Source organism: Tenrec ecaudatus, chromosome 10, assembly GCF_050624435.1.
Source record: "Tenrec ecaudatus isolate mTenEca1 chromosome 10, mTenEca1.hap1, whole genome shotgun sequence".
Taxonomy (NCBI): domain Eukaryota; kingdom Metazoa; phylum Chordata; class Mammalia; order Afrosoricida; family Tenrecidae; genus Tenrec; species Tenrec ecaudatus.
In genome coordinates, this window is record NC_134539.1 from 119,974,319 (window position 1) to 119,986,779 (window position 12,461).

At 40.5% G+C, this 12,461-nt stretch overlaps 1 protein-coding gene across 7 annotated transcripts in view; it reads left to right on the plus strand.

Annotated features, from left to right (window-relative positions):
• Window positions 1-12,461, plus strand: part of ACACA (acetyl-CoA carboxylase alpha) — a 318,090-nt gene that overhangs the window by 251,067 nt on the left and 54,562 nt on the right. For all 7 annotated transcript variants that reach the window (XM_075561440.1, XM_075561439.1, XM_075561438.1 and 4 more), the window contains 2 exons: window positions 1,526-1,646; window positions 2,198-2,308. In XM_075561440.1, the coding sequence (XP_075417555.1) occupies window positions 1,526-1,646; window positions 2,198-2,308 (232 nt within the window). The remainder of the gene's footprint in view (window positions 1-1,525; window positions 1,647-2,197; window positions 2,309-12,461) is intronic.

Consider the following 12,461-nt stretch of genomic DNA (forward strand, 5'->3'; position numbering starts at 1 on the left):
GATTTGCAAGAAGCAGATCACCAAACCGGTCTTATGAGCCACTTCTGGGTGGATTTGAATTACCAACCTTTAGCCAGTAGTTTCACATATAACTATTTGTGCTACCCAGGGTCCCTGATTTTATTAGTAATGGTAGACGTCATCTAATATTAAAAAACGACAGTCTTAGATGGTGGAAGGCCTGAGTCACTAAAAAGAACATTGGCGGGTGTTACTGTTCACATGGTGGAGTAGAGGACGCCCTGTGACCAGTCACCTAAGAAACTGGAGGCAGTCCTGAGAGGGCAGGGCCTGCTTTGCAAGAACACTGTCTGAGCCCATTCGTATTTGTGACTTTTTGGCATGTGAGCCTTAGCAGAAGAATACCTCTCCAGCCCCCAATTAGTGTTTCTCATTAACCTCTTAAAGAAGATTAGCTTCACCTATGACATAACTCTAGAATCTAGAACAAAATGAAGAATTATGGAATTACTGGGAGAGGCTAAAAATAGGCCAGGGAATTTGGAGAACAAAGATACAAAACCATGGACAAACAGAGGGCCAAGACAAGGAATTGAACAGGGGCTGGAAATTAAGAAGGGAGTTAAGAAATATGGGAGAAGAAAGCAGGTTCAGAGCCACTATGAGATACTTATTTATTATTTCAATTTATAAAACTGCACCTTCTACCTACCCTTCTGGGTACATATGGAACAATAAATCATATATGCCCATCTCGACTTCCAACTTAGTATTTTCCTTTCTTTTGTTAGTTGCATTCCCCGTTACCAGCTAGCATTCCTCACCCCCTGCCCACAAGACAGATGAGTGGCTCTCACTGGATACACAGGATGCTTTCTGCACATCTTGGTCAACATATCACTTCTGCATACATTCTGCTTGTCCTCCAGAGGATGATAGCCAGGAACTTTCATGTATACACTAGATATTTATGAGAGAGCAGGAATGGGAAAGCACAGTTTTGACCTTCCCCTTCATCCCTGTCTTGGAAAGAGAGATCATTTTTGACTTAAGAAAGTAGGCTGAGCATTTCCACTACCTCTCTACTTCAAGATTTTATTCCTATGTACCATCTTAAGTTTTTTATTTAATGGCTATAACTTACTACAGAAATACATCGATGCTGCTCTAGAAAAAAAGAACAGGCATCTAAAAATTCAGAGCTGGCTATGTGTCAAATCTTTTCCTGGTTGCTCTCAACCTATAGAGGTTGATACTGTTATACCCCATTTTATAGAAGTTACTATCCCCATAAGGCAGGTATTTTAAACCATTTGCTAAATTCTGGATTCTGTTACTATAAAACCATGTTGCTTCCAGGTAAAACAGCCATTGACCTACAAAGGGAAGACTTAGAAATCTCAAATTCTCATAATCATAATGAGAAGAATGTAAAGCCTTGGTGCTAAATAAAACCTTTCAGAATGTTTTTCACAGCCCTTTAGTTGGGATTATTCTTCCAGTGCAATACCTTTATAAGGTGACTGTGCATACCTCTCTAAGTCGGCTTGGCTATCTCCAATAGGTACAAGATAACGGATATCATTGGTAAGGAAGAAGGGTTTGGAGCAGAAAATCTTCGGGGTTCTGGAATGATTGCTGGAGAATCCTCATTGGCCTATGATAAAATTATCACCATCAGTCTGGTAAATATTGCTAGAATTAAAGTTTTTTAATGTCTGTTGTGTGGCTAGGATTAATGTTTACTCCCATCCCTGCTCTTCAATCTCAGATGAGAAACTCTTTCAAACATTGTCTATCTATAATTTGATTTAATTATGTATGATAATGGGAGGAGTGGATATAACTGAATTTTCCAGATAAACTTAGCACTTACTTTTAGCCTTTAGTTCAATTTCTTATTGCCCGACCTATCTTACCAGCATTTTAACAGCTCGAAGGTTGTCTTCTCATACTACTTGTCCTGCCAACACTTCTAGTGGACATGTTTAGCATCTGTGGGATGGACAACAGTATAGGAGAACTAAAGGACCGAAATGACCCTTTAAATATCTCATACTTGAATCATTGAGTGAATTCTGCCCCTTATTTTTCTTTGGCTTTTAATTTTATTGTTAATCAATCTTCATAAAATAAATTAGTTTGTGAATGTGGATTTTTCATATCTATGTCTTAGTTCTTTCAGTTTGGGAAAGGAAGTAAATATATAATATGTAGAATGTATTCTTGTTTTTAGGTGACATGCCGGGCCATTGGAATTGGAGCTTACCTTGTCCGGCTGGGACAGAGAACCATCCAGGTTGAGAATTCTCACTTAATTCTGACAGGAGCGGGAGCCCTTAACAAAGTAAGTTTACAAGGTTCTGAGGGGAATGTATGACACTGTTTAAAGATTAATGTGAATTCTTAACTAAAGATCCTGAGTAGGTGAAAGCCATTCATTCTAGGCATTCCTCAATCTGCCTCTTCTCTGCCTATTGTCTTCCTTTTGTTTGAGTTAGTTTTTTATTCTTTGACAAATATTTTGAGTACCTACAAATCCATATACTATTCTGGGACCTGTGGATATCAGTGAACAAGCTATAAAATCTTTGCTCCAAAGAACTTTTAGCATCTCTGAAAATGAGGTCCCCCTCGAGCATGTTCTCATCTGGGAGTGAGGACTCTCAGATTCGTGGGAGTTCTCATTTCAGATCGACAAGCGTTGGATCAGTCACTGACCTACTAAAGGAGGATAGCAAGTGTTATTATTTTGAGAAATTTGTCAAGATGCCTCTAAAAAAATGACACTTTGGAGATGATCCCTTATACATAGAGAACTATTCATTAAATCATGGATCGTGAGGTCAGTGCTTTAAGAGTGAAAGCTGTCTAAGGATACCTGAATAGTCAAAGGACATTACAGTTCTGACTTCTTTGCAGGCACAGAAAAATGGTTTTCTTTTTAGAGCCAAGGATATGTAATGGAAGTCTGGGACTGGCTACCTTGTGTAATAGATGTAACCTTTCAGTACCTCAGCTTTCTTCTCTGTAAAAGGGGTGTAGTAATTTATACATATTTTTTATGGAAATAGAATGGGAAAACTTGAGTACTTTGCACAAAATATTTCTCTCTTCAAAATTTCACTTCCCTTTTTCTCTCTTAAGAATGGTTTGCTGCAACACAGGGAATCCAGGATAGATAAACCCCTCAGGGCCAACAATGAGAATAGAGATACCAGGAGGATTAGGGGAGGGTGGTGGGGAGAATCTATCACAAGGATCAATCTATATCCCCCCTCCCAGGGGGTCAAACAACGGAAAAGTGGGTGAGGGGTGATGGAGGACAATGTAAGATAAGGAACTAATAATCTATAACTTTTCAAGGGTTTGGGAGGGAGGGCGAGCTGGGGAGGGAGGAAAAGAAATGGGGAGCCGTTATCGGGGGCTCAAGTAGGAAAAGAATGCTTTGACAATGATGGCCGTATATGTGCAAATGTGGTTGACACACTGGATGAATGTATGGATTGTGATAAGAGATATAAGAGCCCCCAATAAAAGTATTTAATGAAAAAAAGAATGGTTTGGAGATTGAATTTATGGAATTATATGTATACAGAAATTGTATTGTGTGTTGTGTTCACGTGAGTTGCAGTAACCTTTCTATTGAGGCTTGCCTTTGGAAGGTAGGAACTCCTATCCAAGTGTCCCATCCATCATTCCTACGTGCTACTTCAACTTCCATTAGTCCCTTTAATTATGGGGAATGTAAGAAATTAGGAAAATTGTCTTTCTCACTTCTTTCATTTGAACTCAATGTTCTTGGATTGCCTTTCTCTCCAAGGAAAGGCAAAGTAACAATAGCAATAGCAAACTTGGCTGGATGCGTCTCTTTTTGGGGAGTGGCTTAAAAGTAAAGAATGTGAACTACTGACCACCATGGAAGGAATTATTGCAGTGGGTGAAACCACTGAAAGTCTGATTTTTTTTAAAATCATTTTATTGGGGGCTCGTACAACTCTTATCACAGTCCATCCATCCATCCATCGTGTCAGCACATTTGTACATTTGTTGCCATCATCATCCTCAAAGTATTTGCTTTCTCCTTGAGCCCTTGGTATGGAGTCTGAATTTTTTTAAGTTGTTCTTTTGGATATCATCTTAGGATAAGATACTGATACATGTTGAAGAGAATTTGGGGCACCATTATCTGTCCTGATAGATTTTAAAGAAGACATCTCTATTTCCCATAATATTTTCATACCTGGGCAAGTAAATTCTGCAATATATCTTGTTCACATTATTTCCTATTTTCCCTCAGCTATTATATAAAGAATATTACAAAAGCAAATGTTTACTGTTGGTTTTTTGTCTGGAAATGTGCTATTTAATTCATTTGTGCCATAAAGGAAGCAGTAAGGATTTTTGTCTTTAAAGTTCCCTGGTTGAAGTGTTCTGATCAAATCCATTCCTTTCACTTCCTACCCTGGAGGGTTGCTTATTATAGGAAACGTCTCGGAGCAGGGAAACAAGTAAAGGTCTAGCTGTAAGTAACCAAGAGCCAGGTCATTTTTAGCGGAGGGGGGTGATGTGGTCTATAGGTTGCACTGTCTTCATGTCAGTGACTGTTAACTATAGTCATGTTGGTTGAAAGACACCAATTTCATGCAAATTCATTAAGACTGTCCTCTGAGCTCTTTTGCCCATTCGGTGTGAAAAAGGAAGCTCTGTGGGATCTGTTTGCTCAGAGTGCTTCCTCTGACTCCCTCCTAGAGTGTGTTCTGTCCTTGTGTGTGTTGGAGTCCTTATACATGTCTGCCTGTCTGTGGATACCTGCTTTGCATATTCTGCGTGAGAATGACTCACTCTGAGCGCATGTTCCTTCCTGCATGAGTGCTAACCCCTAGGTCTCTTTGTGTCTGTGTGCTTGCTATAGAACCCGCTCTGTCTCTGTGTGCCTCCCGGAGTGTCCATGTGTGAGTCTTTGTGTGAGTCAAAAACACAGTAACGCTTCCTTTTTCAAACCTGCTTACTGGGAGGATGTGTGTACCTGTATATAGTTGGGGTGTAGGTGGTGTATGTATATCAGCTCTTAGACCATAAGTGTTTGACCCCCACCTTCTTGAGCCTGCATTCTTTATGTTAAACATTGGGGTGAAGAATAAGACAGTGGGTACACAGAGGTTATAAGGGAAAAAAATCTTGTGTGCAAGTGCCGATCCCATTGACCCCTTTGAAAATTGAAATAATGATAATGCGCGTCTCCTGACTGCATCAAAGTATCAGCACATCAAAAGCCAGGAGGCATGAAATGCAAATGATAAAGTGAAAGCAGATGGATTGTGCATGATCGCCCGATGCCCAATGAATTTTAAAAGGTGCTGGTTTGCAAAGGGGAGGGCGAGATTTGTGGTGGGGGAGCTGAAATAAACACGTTATTCCTGTGATTTTTTTTGTTCTTGACGCTCACTCCTGACAATATTTTTTCACACTCGAGTGAGCACCCACTCCATCTCTCTTCCTTCCTCCCTCTCTCTTTCTCTCTTTCTCCTTTCCAACTCCCTCCCGGTCCCCTCCCCACTGCCCCCCTTCCCACCTCTTACACGTCTCAGGTCATGTCGCTGCAGCTTCGGTGGAAATAATAAGATATAAACCACGAGGTTGTTATTTGCATAGAAATAGCATGGAGCCCCAGGCAGCAAGGGAGAAGGACACAGGGATCATTTGTCTAAAATTTTAATGAAAACTTTTGCTGAGGCAGAGATTTAAAAAAGAAAAAAAACTTAACTTTCTCCTTGCCTTTCTCTCCTCCACTCCCAAACCCAGCCTCCCCCCCCCCAGCCCTGTCACTGAAGTGACTTAACACGGTTCAGTTTGAACAGTAAGGGTTGACTCTCCACCTGCATACTCCCATAATGCAGTAGCATGTAAATGGTGTGTTCCTCTGATAGATCAGCTGGAGATACACGCATTCCCAACTTAATGCCCTGTATGTTTGCGTCGAGCTTTACGGCTACACTCCATCGAATTGTACACATGGTGTTGTCTGTCTTTAGCTGACCTGTTTTTAATTAGTTTAGACTTGCTTATCTTTCGCTTATAAACACTGACTTTGTAACGAACGTCTTTTTGTAGCCACAAGTAGTAAAGTGGCCTGCATATGAAATACAGATAGTCTTGTGGTTTCCTGAATGTTCACTTAAGTCAAATAGATTACTGGACACGTCATCCTTTTATTCGTAGAGCACTGTCTTTTGTTCCACAGTCAGAAACTGTTTTCTGCATTTGCATGTTATTCCTATCCTGTTGTGGTCTCAGTATTTGTGTACTCTCTTTTCAGGTCTTCCCTGCAGTTAACTGTGAAATCAAATGTCACTGGCTGGAGGAGGGCTATGGTGTCTGGGTTTTCTTGAGTGTTGGGGAAGCAGATTGGACATTTGAGCTAACGACACTGAGCTGGTGTTAGAGGCACCTGAATGTCTGCATTTGATACTCAAATCAAAAATATCTCTAGTGGCTCCTTGCTACCCCCTGGAGGCGGGGTAGTGGTGTGTGTGACAGCTGTTTGACAGATGGAAACTGTACGAGGGAACGGGAAATAAGACTTTTTTCTTAACTTTTGGTGTGAGTTAGGTGAAGGTTTACAGAGCAGATCATCAGTTTTACATGAAGCAATTCATACACATTTTGTTTCAACTTACCCATTGCATTCACCTCAATGTACCATCATTTATCCCACCCCTTCCCTGTATTTCCTGCTATCCCCTCCTCCTTTCCTAACCCTCTGAACTTTATCCTTGAGTAAATGCTGCCCTTTTGGTCTTTAAATGGTTGATAATTCGAAACACCAAGACCTAAAGGGTGCCTAAGGGCCATAGTCTTGGGGATTCTACCAGTTTCTACTTCTTTCTACCAGGAAGCCTGCTTGAAATAAGACTTGTTTAAAAAAAAAAATTGACAGACAAAATTAAGGTCTGGGACTTGAACTCCCATCTGCCCTGTGGGTTTGATTTAAGAATGGTTAAGACCCCTGTGCATAGTATCCATAAAGCCTGGAAAGAGCAGGTGGTCTGGTCATTTTCATTTTTGTTCAAAGGTTATAAGAATGATGAGATAAACAGGAGACACTTATAAGGGGTTGCTATTTCCTGTCACTCAAGGTAATAGATCTTAGGTTCCTAGTACTGGGAGCTGAAAGCTATGGGTGGCAGATTCTGCAGCATACCTCGCTGAGCAGTAAGGGCAGAACCAATGGATATGACATGCTACCCTGCTTAAAAGGGAGTCTGGCAAGCAGGTGTGCTGGAAACCGCAAGATAGATCCTTAAATAACTGAGGTGATTTGTAAGGGTTTAAACTCCCATGTCAAGGGACCACTTGGACGCTTGCAATTAACTTTCCATTTTACTTCTGTTATGAATTGAATGATGTTCCCCCCTCCCCCCAAAAAATGTGTTGTAAATTCTAACCTCTGCTTGTTGTTGTTATAATCCCATTTGGAAAAGGATCACCGTTGTTATGTTAGTGCAGCAGGATTCGTGTGGGGTGTGTCTTGAGTCAATCCCTTTTGAGATATAAGAGATCAAGCAAACCAGCAGGGATTGGGAAAGAAGTGCCAGCCCACATGAAACTGGCTCAGGAGCAGAAGCTCAGAGAGACAAAACCCTTCCCGCAGAGTGGGCACCCTGAATTTGGGCAGAAAACACCTGTCTGTTAAAGCCACATATCTGTGGTATTTCTGTTAGAGCATCACTAGAGAACCAAGACACTTCCCCTCCTTCACTTTCTTGAATAATCTCTATGGAAATAGATTAGCATGCCTTCTTTCTTGGTGTGTTCTAACCATTTCTACCACCCAGAGAGAGGTCTTGGGTAGACTCTACTATAGACTAGAGCCCACTAACACCAACTCTTCATCCATTGGCCCACACTTGATGAAAGCCCCATCGGTACACAGAGAAATCAGAATTTGCAGTTTATGGCTTGTCCTCCGGACAGCAGCTGCCTGTGAAGATAAGAGATGTGCCAGTGACCAGAGAGACAGGCGGTCCATAGATATGCACTCTGGGTGATATGTGGCTTTCTGGTAGTAAGCATTTTAAATGCCTCCTCTTTAGAGAGACAAAGCAAAAAATTATATAATCGTATTTCCCTTAATGTGAGATCAGACTCCTATTTCCACTGAATGTACCAGGAAAAAAGAAAGTATGTGATGATTAGCCCTACTACTCATCTTGTCTTTGAAACTTACTACAAGCAAGTCATATTCTTCTCTGGTCTCAGTTTCCATATACATGTTTAATGTAGCTAAGTAACATGAAATGTAAAGTTGATGCTGTCTTGGGTAGGAAATCAGGGTTCCTCCCATGAGCAAGAGCTACACCGTACAATCTCTAGTCTCAGGATTATATGACACACAACCTGAGAGAGTCATGAAGGTTCAATTAAGAAAGGAGAACAGTTTAACTCTTACTGTGAAGCAACTTTGTAACTTAACACAACTTAGATGAAATAGTTAAGAGTTTGAACTTTAGAGCCATACTGCTCAGATTTAATTCCTGAGTCGACCACTTACTAGTTGTATGACCTTGGCAATTTTGTTAACTTCTCCAGGTCACAGTCTCATTAAATGTAAAATTGGGATACCGTACTACCTGCCTACTGGAGTCTTTATGAGGATTAAATGAGTTAATTGTTGTAGTCTTTTCTAAGATACATTTGGAGTCCTTTCTGAGTGTGATTCATTCTGAAGGAGGCCCTAGAAAAGAAATATAAACATGACATTCTCTGTAATCTGATTCTTTGAAGGCTTTAATTCCTTTAGGTGTTAGATAGCAGTCCCCACTGTTGCAGCACATTCATGTGTTTACTTTCCCAGTAGATGTTTTCTAAAGGCAGTCAACATACTGGGCAAAGCCATTAATGTGGAAAGAGCCTTGTTTGAGCATGATAGGGTAGTATATATGTCAATCATCTGTCTGCCATAGTCCCCAAGGACTTGTTGATACAATAGCCCATAATCACTGTAAGGATCAGTCCAGCAATTTACATTTTTAAAAGTCCCTAACTACCTATTTTCACAATAGACAGCCCCTGTACTCCATAGCTCCAGATGGGATCACTCTCCTTCCTAACGAGGGCCATTTTAGCTGCCTTTCTGAGGGAGCCTTGCATTATGAATGAGATCTCAGAAAAGATTACAGTGGGCAGACTGCCAGTTTTCACACTCTTCTCTTCCACCAAAATATGGATAAATCTGCTCCCAGACTTGTGATTTTGTTTTCTATTTGATGCTCCCCAGATTTGGTATGTTTTAACCTATGAGTGAGTCCCTGTGATCTGCTGTGCCCTCATCAGGAGGCACACTGTTTGAGGCATTGGCAGAATGGAGTTGTTACCCAGTGCTCCAGTCCAAAGTCCCCTCCAATATCTTAGAAGGCTTCATGGGGACTGAAGAGAGTTGTAGTGTGGGAAAACTTCTATGTTCCAATCCAGAAATTATAGATACAATGAAAGCTGTTTGGCCCTGTTAGGGGAATTAACTGTAGATACAGGAATTGTCATATTTGTGACCCATTTTAAATGTATGCAAACTTTTTAAGATTACCTTTGGATTAAAAAAGAAAAGAGAAAGCTTTGATCAGTCTCCTCCCTAACATTTACTAGATATGCAACTTTACATCTAAGTTATCCTTTTCGGTGTGGTAATACATTTGCTACCTTGACCTTAAAGAGAGAGAGAAATGCCTTACTTAAAATGTTTCTTTTCTTTTTAGTATTCTGTGATGCCAGGAAAATGTATACTGATTTTTGTAGCCAGGGGAACCATATTTGTCTATAGAAGAGAAAAGATAGATTGAGTTGAGGATTCTTTTAAAAAGTTAATACATCACCACCACCACCACCACCACCATGAAAAAAAAAAAAAGTTAATACATATTAGAGATATGTAAAATTATTGTATTTTGGTGAGATTAGGAATGGAAATTATACAGCATGGTGATTCAATTTTCTAAAAAAATTTAAATAGAAAAGCAAATACTATCTGTGTATATTGTTGTTGACAATGACAATTATAGAACTGTAAACGTTGGGAATGGAAAAATCTTCAAAAACCTAACCACTCAATCATTATTTGAATTCTTTCTGTGATATGATTACCAAATATTCAATTATGCCTGAAAAACTTAATTGAAGAGGTAGGTGTTCAGTGCTTTTTGAGGCAAGCCTTGTCATTCATATGATGGTATTATATTTGGCTAAAATCTGTTCCCTGTATGGATTGGTCTCTCTCTTAAAACAGTGTTCAAAATTAACAAAGGAATGCCCAGTTTTGTGGTCTAACATATGCGGAACTGAATGGAACCAAAATTCTTTGCATGTACGTTAGCTTTCCTGATCTGGCCTTGTCTCAAGAACAAATGCAATGGTGATGAAAGTGCTATTCAGAGATAGAAAAGACAGTGGGTTCATAAATAACATTCTTGCCAACTGAAAATATGAAGTAAGCAGTTGTTTCCAGAGAAACAGCAAAAATTTACCTCCATGATGTGTTCTGGGGGACTTGAGGGTTCTGCTGCATTGTATCACACACTAAATGACCCGAGGCTGCAGGACAAATGCTATTTCAGTGTTCTATGTTCCTATATTAATTAGAACTCATTGGGGGTAAGGTTTAGTGGTACTTATTTCAGGAATCAATAAAGGTAATATATACCGAAGTACTGAAACACCCCAGGGCAATCAACGATAAGCTGCTAAGATGCCTACCTCCTCCCCTCCCTGAGCATGCTTTGGTTTTTTCTGCCTTCTGGACCTCTGTTCCCTATCTCCAGAAGGTCCATTTCAGTCTCCAGGGTTCTGAGGCTTCCTAAGTTTTAGAATGAAGAAATGCCTCTACTTAACAGGTTCTATGGCATATAGGGTCCTGCAATTTCTGCCCCTAATGAAAATCTTGTCCCTGCAACTCAGACACCCTCTTGGGTCTATGAGGAAGGCCCCTTCTGCAGAACTGGGTTTTCTGCCTTTTCATTTTCCAGTCAGTCAATAAAATGCTGTTATCCCCACCCCCACTGTTGCTCCTTCGTACATTGGGTTCTTTGCCTTTCTTCTGTCTACACATGTTCGTAGCTCTGTCTTTACAGATCAGTGTTCACATGAAACTTCACTACTGTGTCTACCCCTTTCTTCTCCCCTTAACCTTTCTTCCTCCCCAGCTCCAGCCTGAGACCCAAGTAAATTAGCTCCTCACCCTTGCCCCCAGTTAAAAAAAAAAATCCTATACTCCTCCAACAGTGTCTGTTCTTGGATTTGCAGTCAGCAGCCATCTCCAATAACCATCAGGCTGTCAGCTTTGCGGCTCCCCACTACCTCCCAACTCCCCCATCACTCACCAGAGGAAAAAGAGAGCCAGAGCAAGAGCTTGAAATATATCATGCAATAGTGTATCATGAATTTGTTGTGAATCACAGCAGTGAAGCAGGTTTATTTATTTCTGAGACCTTAAATCAATACAAAGTAGGTCTCTTAGTTCTGAAGCTGGGATGGAGTGTGAAAAAATGAGCCCATTGTACTCTTAAAACTTTGGGGAAAGGAGATGACAGCTATATAATTCCATTTACCAGGCACTGGGGGCTTTAATGTGAAGGTGACGGGGAGCTCTTTGTGCATTTAGAGCACCATCTCTTCTAAATAAAAGATCTGTAGGCTTGATAGTGGAGCACAGCTCCCAGTTTAATAATCTCCGAGCATTAGACCGAGCCAATATGTTCCCAAGTCAGAGAAGTCCCCCCCAAACACTCATAAATTAAAAGTGCAAGAACTGCACATGGTGGTAGATTAGAAATGCAAAGACTCAACTCTTTTTCTAGGAGGCAGACAACTGAGCCCTGGCGGTGCCCAGACTACTGGGTGAACATGATAAAGACTCAGGAAACTAGACTGTTTAGAAAACTGACTCTGGGCTGTTCATCCTTCTATGGAATGTCCCCTGTGCATGGATCCAAATCTAGTTATGTCCCCTCTCATTCAGAGTGGCCGTTGTTCCACAGACTAATCAGCTAATGTACACAGCCAAGAGTGTTGAATTATGAAAGAGGCTTTAAGAGCTGTTTCGATTGAACTGCACATTGCTGTGCCTGGCCTTCAAGTTTTACTGGTTGATTCTTGACCAGTTTGTTCCCAATTTTAATGTCTCAGTGTTTAGAATTTTAAGTTCCTTAAAATAGTAGGCAGATGAGAGAAAATCAGGTGTTATTATGGGAGAAGGTCCCACCCAAATTTAACCAACCATATAATATGGAAATATGATAAGTCAGGACCACTGGGAGACATAATCAACTCTGGAATTTCTTCATTTTCTGTCTGACCAGAAAATGAAGGTAAAATATGCCTTTTCTCAATATATAAACAGGTTTATGCAGCTTAGTAGATCAACCCTAATATAATATGACTTTGTTCTACATAGAGTTACTAGGTTAATTCCAGCCCAGGTAAAGAATTTTTTTCGGGGGAAAAAACAA